Source organism: Hylobates moloch, unplaced genomic scaffold (genome assembly GCF_009828535.3).
Source record: "Hylobates moloch isolate HMO894 unplaced genomic scaffold, HMol_V3 SCAFFOLD_8, whole genome shotgun sequence".
Taxonomy (NCBI): Eukaryota; Metazoa; Chordata; class Mammalia; order Primates; family Hylobatidae; genus Hylobates; species Hylobates moloch.
In genome coordinates, this window is record NW_026652283.1 from 115640877 (window position 1) to 115655737 (window position 14861).

Sequence of the window (14861 nt, forward strand, 5' to 3'; positions counted from 1 at the left end):
AAGGACTCCATATGAATCAGTTTATCTATTATAAAAAAATGACTTTATATATGGGCAGAGCTATGGTTTGGATCTCAGAAACTTACGGAATTTTAAGCATTGTAATATAGCCAAATACAATCTAAAGCAGCCCCTAAATGGATGGGAGAACCAGAGAACACCGTTATGGCTATGCTGAAGCAAGCTACTCATCATAAGGGTTGAGTACGTCAAGGTTTACTCCATTGATGAAGCCTCCATAGCTCATGCTTGATTCTAAGGCTGTCACCTGCAATCCTTACTTACTCTTACAGTCATCTGATCAATCCCACATGAGCTCTCTTCTCCACATCTCCATTAGATTTTCATATCCCCCTCCTTAACTGTGTATGTGTCAAGGTTTCTTATCCAAAACACCAGCTTTTAATATTTCTTCAAGGTGAACTCAACTCCAAACCTGTAGACTTAAACCCCACAGTCTCAGAGTTTGCCCCTAGAATACTTTTGGCATTTTCAGAGCTTGAGGATGCCTTTCCTCTGCACACATGCTAGCTCCTGAAAAGGGACTGAACTACACAAGCCCACTTCCTCTTCCACTCCATCAATAAAAGGAATCATCTCCCATTCCCTGGGGAGAAGAGAGCCCGACATGTATCACAAGCAAGAAGAAATGAGACCCAACATCCATACCCCCAAAATGTATTGCCTTGGTTTTTTGTTGTTGTTTGTGCTTAGTTTTGTGCACTTCTTGCTTCCACATCAGAAAAACAAATAGAACCAATTGATTTCTTTCTCTTTGCTTTCCTGTCACTTAACACAGAAGTAACTATGGGGTAATATATTTCAACATTTGACATCAATAAACACAAGGTGTAATCATGCTTTTTAACTTTGAATACTGTTGATAAATGCAGCCATTCGTTTGTTTTATAATGTATTCATTTATTGAATAACTATTTGTGTTATGTAGAAGGTGTATGTGCAGCGTTCAACATGGTAGGAATTACTAAAAATTCAATATGATTCTATCTTTGAGGAGGATGTATTTAGCAGGGAAAGTAAGATGTGAAGATGGCTATAAAATACCCAGTAAGTGATCAGCAGAATAAGATATTTAAAAAAATAAACTGAAATGGGAGAGTCAAATAAAAAAGCAGGCGTTGCAATCCTAGTCTCTGATAAAACAGACTTTAAACCAACAAAGATCAAAAGAGACAAAGCAGGGCATTACATTATGGTAAAGAGATCAATGAAACAGGAAGATCTAAGTATCCTAAATATATATGCACCCAAAACAGGAGCACCCAGATTCATAAAGCAAGTCCTTAAAAACCTACAAAGAGACCTAGACTCCCACACAATAATAGTGAGAGACTTTAACACCCCACTGTCAATATTAGACAGATCAACAAGACAAGACAGAAAGTTAACAAGGCCATCTAGGACATGAACTCAGCTCTGGACCAAGGAGACCTAAGAAACATCTACAGAACTCTCCACCCCAAATCAACAGAATATACATTCTTCTTAGCATGACATTTCACTTATTCTAAAATTGACCACATGATTGGAAGTAAAACACTCCTCAGCAAATGCAAAAGAACGGAAATCATAACAGTCTCTCAGACCACTGTGCAATCAAATTAGAACTCAGGATTAGGAAACTCACTCAAAACTGCACAACTACATGGAAACTGAACAACCTGCTCCTAAATGACTACTGGGTAAATCATGAAATGGAGGCAGAAATAAAGATGTTCTTTGAAACCAATGAGAACAAAGACACAACATACCAGAATCTCTGGGACACAAAGCAGTGTGTAGAGGGAAATTTATAGCACTAAATGCCCACAAGAGAAAGCAGGAAAGTTCTAAAATCGACACCCTAACATCACAATTAAAAGAACTAGAGAAGCAAGAGCAAACAAACACATTTAAAAGCTAGCAGAAGGCAAGAAATAACTAAGATCAGAGCAGAACTGAAGGAGACAGACACACAAAAAAAACCCTTCAAAAAATCAATGAATCCAGAAGGTGGTTTTTTGAAAAGATCAACAAAATAGACCACTAGCCAGACTAATAAAGAAGAAAAGAAAGAAGAATCAAATAGATGCAATAAAAAATGATATAGGGGATATCACCACCGATCCCACAGTAATACAAACTACTATCAGAGAATACTATAAACACCTCTAAACAAATAAATTAGAAAATCTAGAAGAAATGGATAAATTCCTGGACACATACACCTTCCCAAGACTAAACCAGGAAGAAGTCGAATACCTAAATAGACCAATAACAAGTTCTGAAATTGAGGCAATAATAGCCTACCAACCAAAAAAAGTCCTGGACCAGAGATACACAGCCGAATTCTACCGGAGGTACAAAGAGGAGCTGGTACAATCCCTCTTGAAACTATTCCAAACAATAGAAAAAGAGGGAATCCTCCCTAACTCATTTTATGAGGCCAGCATCATCTTGATACCAAAACCTGGCAGAGACACAACAAAAAAAAAAAATGAATTTTAGGCCAACATCTTTGATGAACATTGATTCAAAAATCCTCATAAAATACTGGCAAACCGAATCTAGCAGCACAACAAAAAGCTTATCCACCACAATCAAATTGGCTTCATCCCTGGGATGCAAGGCTGGTTCAACATACACAAATCAGTAAATATAATCAATCACATAAACAGAACCAATGACAAAAACCACAATTATCTCAATAGATGCAGAAAAGGCCTTCAACAAAATTCACAATCTTCATGCTAAAAACTCTCAATAAACTACATATTGATGGGATGTATCTCAAAATAATATGAGCTATTTATGGTAAACCCACAGCCATTTGTCGTAAGGAATGGGCAAAAATGGGAAGCATTCCCTTTGAAAACTGGCACAAGACAAGGATGCTCTCTCTCACCACCACTATTCAACAGGGTATTGGAAGATCTGGCTAGGGCAATCAGGCAAAAGAAAGAAATAAAGGGTATTCAATTAAGAATACAGGAAAGTGAATTGTCATTGTTTGCAGATGACATGATTATATATTTAGAAAAGCTGATAAGCAACTTTAGCAAAGTCTCAGGATACAAAATCAATGTGCAAAAATCACAAGCGTTCTTATACACCAATAACAGACAAACAGACTCAAATCATGAGTCAACTCCCATTCACAAGTGCTACAAAGAGAATGAAATACGTAGGGATAAAACTTAAAAGGGATGTGAAGCACCTCTTCAAGAGCTACAAGCCACTGCTCAAGGAAATCAGAGAGGAGACAAACAAATGCAAAAACATCCCATGCTCATGGATAAGAAGACTCATTATCATGAAAATGGCCATAGTGCCCAAAGTAATTTATAGATTCAATGCTATCCCCATCAAGCTACCATTGACATTCTTCAAAGAATTGGAAAAAAACTACTTTAAACTTCATATGGAACCAAAAAAGAGCCCGCATAGCCAAGACAATCCTAAGCAAAAAGAACAAAGCTGGAGGCATCATGTCATGCTACCCGTTTTCAAACTTTACTACAAGCCTACAGTAATCAAAAGAGCATGGTACTGGTACCAAAACAAACAGACATACAGACCAATGGAACAGAACAGAGGCCTCAGAAATAACACCACACATCTACAACCATCTGAACTTTGACAAACCTGACAAAAACAAGCAATGGGAAAAGGATTCCCTATTTAATAAATGGTGTTGGGAAACTGGCTAGCCATATGCAGAAAGCTGAACCTGGATCCCTTCCTTACACCTTATACAAAAATTAATTCAAGATGGATTAAAGACTTAAACATAAGACCTAAACCAAAAAACCCTAGAAGAAAACTTAGGACATAGGCATGGGCAAAGACTTCATTACTAAAACACCAAAAGCAATGGCAACAGAAGCCAATATTGACAAATGGGATCGAATTAAACTAAAGAGCTTCTGCAGAGCAAAAGAAACTATCATCAGAGTGAACAGGCAACCTGCAGAATGAGAGAAAATTTGTGCAATGTATCCATCTGACAAAGGGCTAATATCCAGAGTCTAAAAAGAACTTAAACAAATTTACAAGAAAAAACCCATTAAAAAGTGGGCAAAGGATATGAACAGACACTTCTCAAAAGAAGATATTTGTGCATCCAAGAAACACATGAAAAAAGCTCTTCATCACTGGTCATTAGAGAAATGCAAATCAAAACCACAATGAGATACCATGTCACGCCAGTTAGAATGGTGATCATTAAAAAGTCAGGAAACAACAGATCCTGGTGAGGATGTGGAGAAATAGGAATGCTTTTACACTGTTGGAGTGTAAATTAGTTCAACCATTGTGGAAGACAGTGTGGCAATTCCTCAAGGATCTAGAACCAGAAATACCATTTGACCCAGCAATCCCGTTATTGAGATTATACCTAAAGGATTATAAATCATTCTACTATAAAGACACAGACACAAGTATGTTTATTGCCACACTGTTCACAATAGCAGGGACTTGGAACCAACCCATATGCCCATCAATGAATGACTCGATAAAGGAAATGTGGCACATATACACCATGGAATATTATGCACCCGTAAAAAATGATGAGTTCATGTCCTTTGCGGGGACATGGATGAAGCTGGAAACCATCATTCTCAGCAAACTAACACAAGAACAGAAAACCAAACACTGCATGTTCTCACTCATAATTGGGAGTTGAACAATGAGAATACATGGACACAGGGAGGGGAACATCACATCTGGGTCCTCTCTGGCATGGGGGGCTAGGGGAAGGATAGCATTAGGACAAATACCTAAGTAGATGATGGGTTGATGGGTGCAGCAAACCACCATGGCACATGAATACCTATGTAACAAACCTGCATATTCTGCAGATGTTAAAAAAGGGTTTTTTTAATAAAACTTATAGTTTAAAAAAGGGTTTTTCTATCTTGGGCCATCAGGGAAAGGTATATGGAGGAGAAAACAGATGAACTAGGCTTGGTTGGAGGGTGTGTTTGTAACTTAGAGGGGAGAGATGTGTTCAAGGTGAATAAAAAGCATCGTGTAATTTATGGACTTTACAATTCCATGCCCTATTCTATATGGATGAACCAAAGACAGGCCCTATCCTCATGGATCTTAATGTAAGTAGAAGAAACAAACAATGAATGAATACAAACGTAACATTACAAATGGACTTTTACTATAGAGAACAGTATACCTGTTAATGAGAGAAGAAGGATTAGCATTATTTTAGTAGAGTGTTTATTTAGAAAAGTTATTTCCAAGGAGGTGACCTTTGCGAGAATTGGAGCAAATTTGTTTGCATCCAAATTAACCTAAAATATATATACTTGTGATGTATGAATTCTTTTTCCGGCTTAACTTTAGTGTGCAATACAGTCTTATAGTTCAGATATTTAAAAAGCATCAAAAGAGTGGAAATCTCCCTCCCATCCATGTTTTACACCCACCCAGTTAATATCTCCCCCCACGCATTAAATCTCTGGAGAAAAGTATTTCAGTTGGAGGAAATAGTAAAAATGCTGTGAGCCCATAGTGCTTTTGCTATTTTTGAGAAAATGCAAGAACTGGAGCAAGAGGAAGAATTACAGGAAATGATGTTAGAGAGATAGGCCAGATCTTGTAGGTAGGGCCTTTGGGCCATGGAAAGACATTAGGATCCAACTGAAGTGTGGGGGATGACATCAAAGTGTTTTGAGCAGTGTAGCAAGATTATTTGATTTGCATTTCTTAAAAGTTCACTCTAGCCATATGTAAAGTCAATGAAAGGAGGACAAAAATGGGCCACCAGGAGGCCAGGTAGGGGACTATTACAGGAGTCCTAGTACAAAACAAATGGAACTTAGATGAGGGAGGGCAAAGATAGAGAAAGCAGAATATTCTCTCCTACTCCTGTCAATTTAGGGATATCCTTCAGACAATCATAAGCTATATATCAGTGGAAACAAGAAACAGCTGGAGAGAGCTGTTTCTTTGCTCAAATTCAAGATCTGTTTTTTTCTTTTTCTGAAACTTTCTCCATGCATGACAGAGCCATACGATCACTGTCCCTCAAAGTGGTGAGTCTGTGATTTAGAATACAGCATTTTCCAAATTAGAAGATTTATCGAAGTAGGTACTGAACATAAGTAATAGATGGAGACTTCAAATCTAATTATAGAAAATAATTATATATTGTTCACTGTGCCGATTAGCTACTGTATTGGTTTTTACATTGCTGACAAAGACATACCCAAGACTGGGTATTTTTTAAAGAAAAAGATATTTAATGTATTCACACTTCCACGAGGCTGGGGAGGCCTCACAATCACAACAGAAGGCAAAAGGCACATCTTACATGGTGGCAGGCAACAGAGAATGAGAGAACCAAGTGAAAGGGGTTTCCCCTTATAAAAACATCAGATCTTTTCAGACTTGTTCACTACCCTAAGAACACTATGCAGGAAACTGCCCCCATGATTTAATTATCTCCCACTGGGTCCCTCCAACAATACATGGGAATTATGGGAGTTACAATTCAAGATGAGGTTTGGATGGGGACACAGCCAAACCATGTCAGCTACTTAGTATACCCTTTGGATTAAGAGTCCATACACTTTAATGAGTATTAAAAAATATCGTCAAAATGGCCATAATGCCCAAAGTAATTCATAGATTCAATGATATCACCATCGAGCTACCATTGACATTCTTCACACAATGGGAAAAAACTACTTTAAATTTCATATGGAACCAAAAAAGAGCCCACATAACCAAGACAATCCTAAGCAAAAAGAAGAAAGCTGGAGGCATCATGCTACCTGATTTCAAACTATAATACAAGGCTACAGTAACCAAAACAGCATGGTACTGGTACCAAAACTGATCTATAGACCAATGGAACAGAACAGAGGCCTCAGCAATAACACTAGATATCAACAACCATCTGAACTTTCACCAACCTGACAAAAACAAGCAATGGGGAAAGGATTCCCTATTTAATAAATGGTGTTGGGAAAACTGGCTAGCCATATGCAGAAAGCTGAACCTGGATCCCTTCCTTACACCTTATACAAAAACTAACTCAAGATGGATTAAAGACTTAAACATAAGACCTAAAACCACAAATACCCTAGAAGAAAACTTAGGCAATACCATTCAGGACATAGGCATGGGCAAAGACTTCATGACTAACACACCAAAAGCAATTGTGACAAATGGGATCTAATTAAACTAAACTGCTTCTGCCCAGCAAAAGAAACTATCATCAGAGTGAATGTGCAACCTACAGAATGGGAGAAAATTTTTGCAATCTATCCTTCTGACAAAGGGCTAATATCCAGAACCTACAAAGAACTTAAACACATTTACAGAAAAAAAGCAAACAACTCCATCAAAAAGTGGGCAAAGAATATGAACAGACACTTCTCAAAAGAAGATATTTATGCAGCCAACAGACACATGAAAAAATGCTTATCATCACTGTCATTAGAGAAATGCAAATCAAAACCACAATGGGATACCATTTCAGGCCAGTTAGAACGCAGTCATTCAGAAGTCAGGAAACAACAGATGCTGGGGAGGATGTGGAGAAATACACTGTTGGTGGGAGTGTAAATTGGTTAAACCATTGTGGAAGACAGTGAGGGGATTTCTCAAGGATCCAGAACTAGAAATACCATTTGACCCAGCCATCCCATTAGTGGGTATATACCCAAAGGATTATAAATCATTCTATTATAAAGACACATGCACACTTAAGTTTATTGTGGCACTCTTCACAATAGGAGGGACTTGGAACCAACCCAAATGTCCATCAACGATAGACTAGATAAAGAAAATGTAACACATATACATATGGAATACTATGCAGCCATAAAAAAGGATGAGTTCCTGTCCTTTGCAGGGACATCGATGAAGCTGGAAACCATCATTCTCAGCAAACTAACACAAGAACAGAAAACTAAACACTGCATGTTCTCACCCATAAGTGGGAGGTGAACAATGAGAACACAGGGACACAGGGCAGGGAACATCACACACTGGGGCCTGTCAGGGGGTGAGGGGCTAGGGGAGGGATAGCATTAGGAGAAATACCTAATGTAGATGACAGTTTGATGGGTGCAGCAAACCACCGTGGCACGTGTATACCTATGTAACAAACCTGCACATTCTGCACATGTACCCCAGAACTTAAGGTATAAAAAAAAAAGACATAGAACATGATGTAAATGGGAATATATTCCAAAAAAAATAGACCGAGATTTTTTAAAATTAATTGCCCCCTGTTCAGTATTGTGATCTCTATTGATATCCTTATTTCTTTGCATATTCTGTATACCAGGCATGGTTAAGAAATTAAATTGAGAGACTCTGTCTAAATCATCAATTTTCTGTGGTGTTTAAGTAACTGGCTTGGCCCCTTAAGCATATTGTATGATGTTGCTTTTCAGATTGAGGAGGGCTTTCTGTCAGAATGCACCATCTCCCAAAGGGGAAGAAAGCTGCAGATATTTCGGACTCTACTGTAGGAATGTAATTTGTTTGTTCAACAAAGCATGGCAGCTAAACCACAGAATTGTTTGTTGTGTCGACTTCCTTATTAGACCATGTTGAGGAGGGACATAGATTACTCGATGCTCTGAGGAATTTGGATTTCTAAAATGAATTATAATGCAATTTCTTTTTTCCCATAGATATTTTTAAATGCAGAGACAATCAAGCTGGGAAATCTACCAACTGGCTCCTTCTCATCTTCTTCACCCAGCTCCTCAAGTTCTCGACAGACAGTGTATGAACTCTGCGTCTGCCCCAATGGCAAACTTTACCTTTCTCCAGCAGGAGTAGGTTCCACCTGTCAGTCCAGTAGCAACATCTGCTTGTGGAGCTGAAGTGACTGATTTCTCCTCACACCAGAATAGCCTTTTGTTCCTGTCCGTCTGCTTCACAGTTCTGCTCGGTTTCCCTTGTGATCAGTCCAGAGCTTCTTCGAATGGTCCACAGAGCAACTTCCAGTGTGAGCAGGGATTCGCCACCACCTTCTCTTGTGATTTACTGTACTGCTCAACACAGAGGGTGTGATTGACACAGCAGTGGAAAAAGCGTCATCAGCAGGAAAACTGGATCATGACTTTTGCTCAAAAGGGAGAATAACATAGGTGCCTTTGCTACGCGAAGTGAAGCACACAGTTTTAGATTTTTGCAGGACCTGGATATGAACTGCACATATATACATTGCATAAATGAAATTCCCAGTATCCAATGACAAGATGAAATGGTTAACCCTGTAAGAAAACTTATTCTACATTCTGAAAGCACAATTTTCCATTCATCTTTTTGGATGTAAACTTTTATCCCCGACTTTTAAAATTTTAAAGCATTATGTAATGCTTGCTTTACTAAAATTTAAATTCAATACATGGTTTTTAACAGAACAAAACAAAACAATACAGAATCTCTCCCTGAGTTTTCTTTCTGTTTCTTTAATTTCAATGTGTTGTTACTCTTTGTCTACTCAGTCTAGAATTTTGTACATTAGGTAATTTTGAAAGCACTCAGCCATATATCCTTTACAGAATTAACAAAATGCCATTATAATGTCATTCGTCAGATCTGGATGGCCTTATATAGTATTTACATGGCTACTGCATGTGACGTATTTACTTTTAACAAAACATCTAATTTATTGCAATATAAGATAGGATTAAGAAGGGCATGTTGATGGTATTAAATCCATAGATCATTTTTAAAAAATTCACATGCTATCCTTTACACCTAGGTTTTAACAGTATAATTTTTGTTTGCTCCACTCACTCTACATTTGATTCTAACTGCTGAAATTCAAACATCCTCTAAATAAACAATACTAATGTGATGCATAATACTAAGAATAAATTCACCTTCCATTGGGGTATCATCTTCAGAATTATTCTCCATTTATTTTTTATTGGAGGTTAAGATTTAAAGAAGTTAGAAGTCAACTTAAAATTTCTTGACTAAACAGTAAAAATGACAGATACTAATAAATATTGAAAATGTGTTTACTTCGCTAGATTCATATTTTAGGGATTTAGTCCCATTTCTATTCAGCTGTTAACGTATATTTACTTTTATTAGATTGTTAGGCTACCCTGACCTCAAAAATTATAGTTCTTTTCATTTTCCAATGCTTATTTTTGTATATGATCTCTTAGTAAACAACTCCAGAATATTGAATATTCATTTATCACAACACCTTTTAACTCAAATTCTTGAAACTTACAGAGTCAAAGAATGTAAAACTGTATTAAGAATTTCCTATTATGGGAAGATGACTTAATTACTATAAGGTAAGTCCTGAATTTTCACATGTCAATCAACTTTTTTCTCCCGCATGCACGCTGTCAACAGTTGTGTTGAAACTTCTTTTTTGGGATTAACGGCTGTAGAATCTTTCTTTGGAGTTCAGGTGTCTACAGCTCAGAGTGAACTGGGAGATTAGAACTTGTTGCAAAGATGTGGTTAGTGAAAGTAGAAATACTGGCGATGCAAGAAGAAAAGTGAAACATTTGACCAGAATTATCTTGTTCGCATAACCTAGCATATGAAATAACTGAAAAAGCTCATTTCCACTGTACTCAGCAGAAGGGTTCAAAGGCTAATTTACTTTTATTATTTTTAAAATAAAATGTGATTTATATTTGGGTGTTATTATATAATTAAATCAATATTGAAATAAGAATTATGATATACAATTGCTTACAAAGTTATCTCATAATACAAGAGTTTAATTTATATTAAAATAAGAATTTAATATAAGAAATCTCACATTGGTCCTTGCAAAATAAACTGTAATACAGAAAATGTTGAGAAATTATGTGTGCTAATCACTATATTAGGGACTTTTAAGGAAAACATTATATAGTAATTTAAGACATATTCAAGTTCTAATCATCCTTTCATTAGAACAATTAGAAACTTTCAAAGTCAAATGGGAATAATTCTTTTGATTAGGAACTGGCCCTGTTTCTAAATCTCAGCTGTCTTCTACTAATCAATTGAGCTGTTTTAGGCAGTTTGAGAATCTCTCCAGGCTTCAATTTACTCAACTTCACAGCAAAAGTATTGAATGAAATAGTCTCTTGGGGTTTCTTTCTATTCCAACCTGTTCTAATTTCAAGTACAAATATTACAGAAGGCAAAAGAGAAAACTGAATATTTAAATTATATGCCATAAGAGGAGAAAAGATGAAAAAAAATAGTGAGAAAAAAATATGTAAAAACCAATTCCAGTGAGGGACTGTCACATTTTTAATTCAAATGTATTCTGAGAAGTGTAGACACAATTCAAAAGTAACTTACAAGCCTGAGAGCTTTAGACCGTATCCAGATGATATAACAAATCTATCTGTTCAGTACAGTAGGAAATATGGTGATAGCGATGGCTTTCCTATTCAACAGCAAATAACTGCTTTAAGTCATTTGACTAGCTGTTTCAGATTTCTGAATCTAAGAGAAGATCCCCGCCTCAGAGAGATCAAGCTTATGGTGAAGGCTTAGAAGAATGGCCCCAAATGTCGTTTTCCACATTTAGACAGAAAAAAGCCTATTTTTTTAAATACAGTGGTCCCTTACTTGCACACTACCCTAACAGATGATGTTTTCCCAGTACCATCTTTATGTTACAGTATATATACATATAATGCAGTTTACTTATATGATATAAATTTCATCTTCCCCAAATGACAGACACTGAGAAAAATGAGTCCCTTATAGTGTACTACATGGATACAACTAAGCTATCTTCTTACCCGTATCTTAATAACTTCATACTCAGTGTACTCCAGGAAGGAACAAAGGAAAGAAGAAAAACAGGTTGGTAGTATTGCTAGCATTTAAGTTATTTGCCAGGAATTGATAAACTGAGATGTATTTGAATTCAGGTTTGGGGGATCAAAAGGAAAGATGCAAAGAGGACACGTTATTCTTTTCTTTTTCAGAAGGTTTCAATTAAAAACTTCAAAAAAACAGCAAGAACAACAAAAACTTCCAAATTTCCTGCGTCTCTTGTTCAACATTTCCAAAATTTCTATCCGGTACTTATTAGTCATACACACACATACACACACATATATGTCTAAAATATATATATTTTATGGTGAATGATATGCTTCATAATTTGGCACATAATTATTTAAGAGTTTAAGACAATTACTTCAAATTTTACTGTAACTTGGGAATCTTAGATTACAGTACTTCAGATCTCAGAAAATGGAGCCAGCAATTCCAGTTCTAGTTCTGCCCCTGACTAGTCATGTGAACTTACCTACTTAAGACATATATTTAATTACGCTGGTCAGAGTTCACTTATCTGTGAGAGGGGTATATCAAACTAGACATTTCCTTTAGTCACATTTTAAAATTTTTCTGATTCATTTAAGGAAGTACTCATAAATCTTAGGTTAAGTAGCCATATCTGAACTAGCATTTCTGATCTTCTGCACCTTAAAAAGCCGCTTATAAATGTTGAAATGCAAACGTTTTTGAGGCGCTACTTCCTATGCTCTTTTTTGTACTCCCTTTTATACTCTTCCTATTTGAACATTAGGGTTCCTTTGGAAAACTCATGCTTGGTTAACAGGATTAATATGGTTGACGTTAAAAAGGAAAATAATGCATTTGGATCTTATTCAAAATGACTGTTGAGGAAATTAATAGAAATATTAACCAAATATAAACATTCTGTTGATTTATTACCTCCATAAAGCTAAAAAGCAGTGATCTTTTGAAGAAATGATAATGTGATCACAGAGGTTGATTGCTGAACTGTTTATAACATTTTTTTCCATTCAAAATTCCTACATATTCTATCAAATGACTCAATCAGAGAATGCCTCATTTTACAAAAATAGCATTTGATACAATAAAACTCCTAATAAATTATTTCATTGCAAACATGGCATCTCTGTATGAAGCAGCAATAGCCTGGAGAGTGTCTAATGCATATGAGTGTTGTATTTCATAGCAGAGAATGTCAACATAATAATGTTAAATTATTAAAATCATTGAAAGTATTTAATGGCCAAATTTTCTATAAAACCATCAAAGCCAAATTCATGTTTGAGTTTTATATGAGTGAGGTCTTGTCACCTAATTCTTCAAATAGCTGTGGTCTAATAAGAATTGTTCATGTGATCATATTTAAAGACACATGGAGAAATTATTTGCTCTATGTACTGGTGTATATTACAGTAATGAACACTGCAAAGTATCATTATCACAAAGGAAAACTGCATTTGTATTCATTTTAAATAATCATAATCTATAACTTAATTGAACACTGTTATTCATGTTGTTTTATACTGAAATTTATTAGTCGTTTAAATGTCAAAGACCAAAGAATGGGATTTCTATTGTATTTAACTCTAAAACACTGCTGCTCCTACTAATTTATTCAAATGAATAGGGGGGCTTATAATTATAACATGAGGTAGAAAACATCCTTCTTGGATGATTCTGAGTTGTAGAAATTAAGGAATGCTTTTGTTTCAGAAGGGAAACATCATTAGTGTGGTCCACTTTTCTTTTATACATGCATAACAAACTCCTTGGTATTCATAAAACCTATATAGAAAGACCGTATCCCAAAATGGGCCCAGGATGGATCTACTCAGCTGAGTTTCAACTTTCACTGCTTGCTGAACATTATTTGGAGAATAAAATTAATTTGAAATACTTGTAGAACCAGAGGGCTATTTTTAAATTGTTAACTGAGGTGGCTCTGCATTTTGAGAAAGCCAATGAAAACCATGAAAACCATTAAAGGAAATGAGGTATAAAGAACTGTAGTTCTTTTTTGTTTTTTTTTTTTTCAGTCTTAATATCTCATTTGTTTGCATATTTATAAATAAAAGCCAAACAGGGTTAAAGATGGGCAAGGACATGCATTAACAATGGAGATATGTAATTTGGAGTTTGAGTGTCTCGTTACTTATACAATTCTTTAAATCAGGTCCACTATTCATTTATTTTGTTTTGTACTTTCATGTAAATGTTTTCTTGTATATATAGATATATGAAAAATGGAACTATTTTCTTACACATACTATGCAACATGTTTGTAAAATTGCAATATTACCAAAATTACAAAAGCTGTGCTTTTGTACTCTATCTTGCTTTATGTAAAATGACTTTTTTCTATTTAAATGGACTGTCTGTCCTATAAACTGTAGATAACATATCTATTCAAAAATCAGTCTATTGTATCTTTTGTTTAGATGGAACTTAATTGGGGTATATTTTGGGGGAGAGAAAATGCAGCAAAGTTTTGGCAGTTGGAAAACTTTTTTTCTCTGAAATGAGACCTTTTGAAGCATGCAGTGAGCTCATATAATTTAAGATCTCTCCTGTGATTCTTGTAATTTGTCCTAATTTTGGTGCTACTATGTAACCATGATTAAATGTGATAGTCAAAACAGGATAAAAACTTACATGCTATCATTTCATTTATTTTCTTGAATTTTTAAAAATAGTTCAAAGAAGAGGGGTATGAGTATTACTGAGTAGAGACCTTTTCAATTCTGTATTTTAAAAATCAATTATATTAAGATGTATGTTTTAAAATATTAAGTTTAATCCATGTATCTATACTGGGTAAAATACTTCTCGTATGAAAACCTGGACATATTGTCCCTTTTAAATATACGACCAATAAAACTGAAGAATTTTAACGATAAAATCACCACAGTTTATCAAAGAATTAGCTAATAGTTTCTTCATTCTAGAGTCCCTCTGATTTGATTTTTGGGATAGGATCAAAAAAACTACTATGTGCACAGACTTATACCCCTACATATACATAATCATATTACACAGAAAAATACACATATATGCAATGGTGAATATAATACAAT

The 14861-nt window shown here is 35.5% G+C and overlaps 1 protein-coding gene across 3 annotated transcripts in view; it reads left to right on the forward strand.

Annotated features, from left to right (window-relative positions):
- Window positions 1–14438, forward strand: part of SGCZ (sarcoglycan zeta) — a 1129050-nt gene extending 1114612 nt beyond the window's left edge. For all 3 annotated transcript variants that reach the window (XM_032162422.2, XM_032162424.2, XM_032162423.2), the window contains one exon: window positions 8667–14438. In XM_032162422.2, the coding sequence (XP_032018313.1) occupies window positions 8667–8861 (195 nt within the window). In that variant the 3' untranslated portion in view covers window positions 8862–14438. The remainder of the gene's footprint in view (window positions 1–8666) is intronic.
- Window positions 14439–14861: the final 423 nt, after the last annotated feature.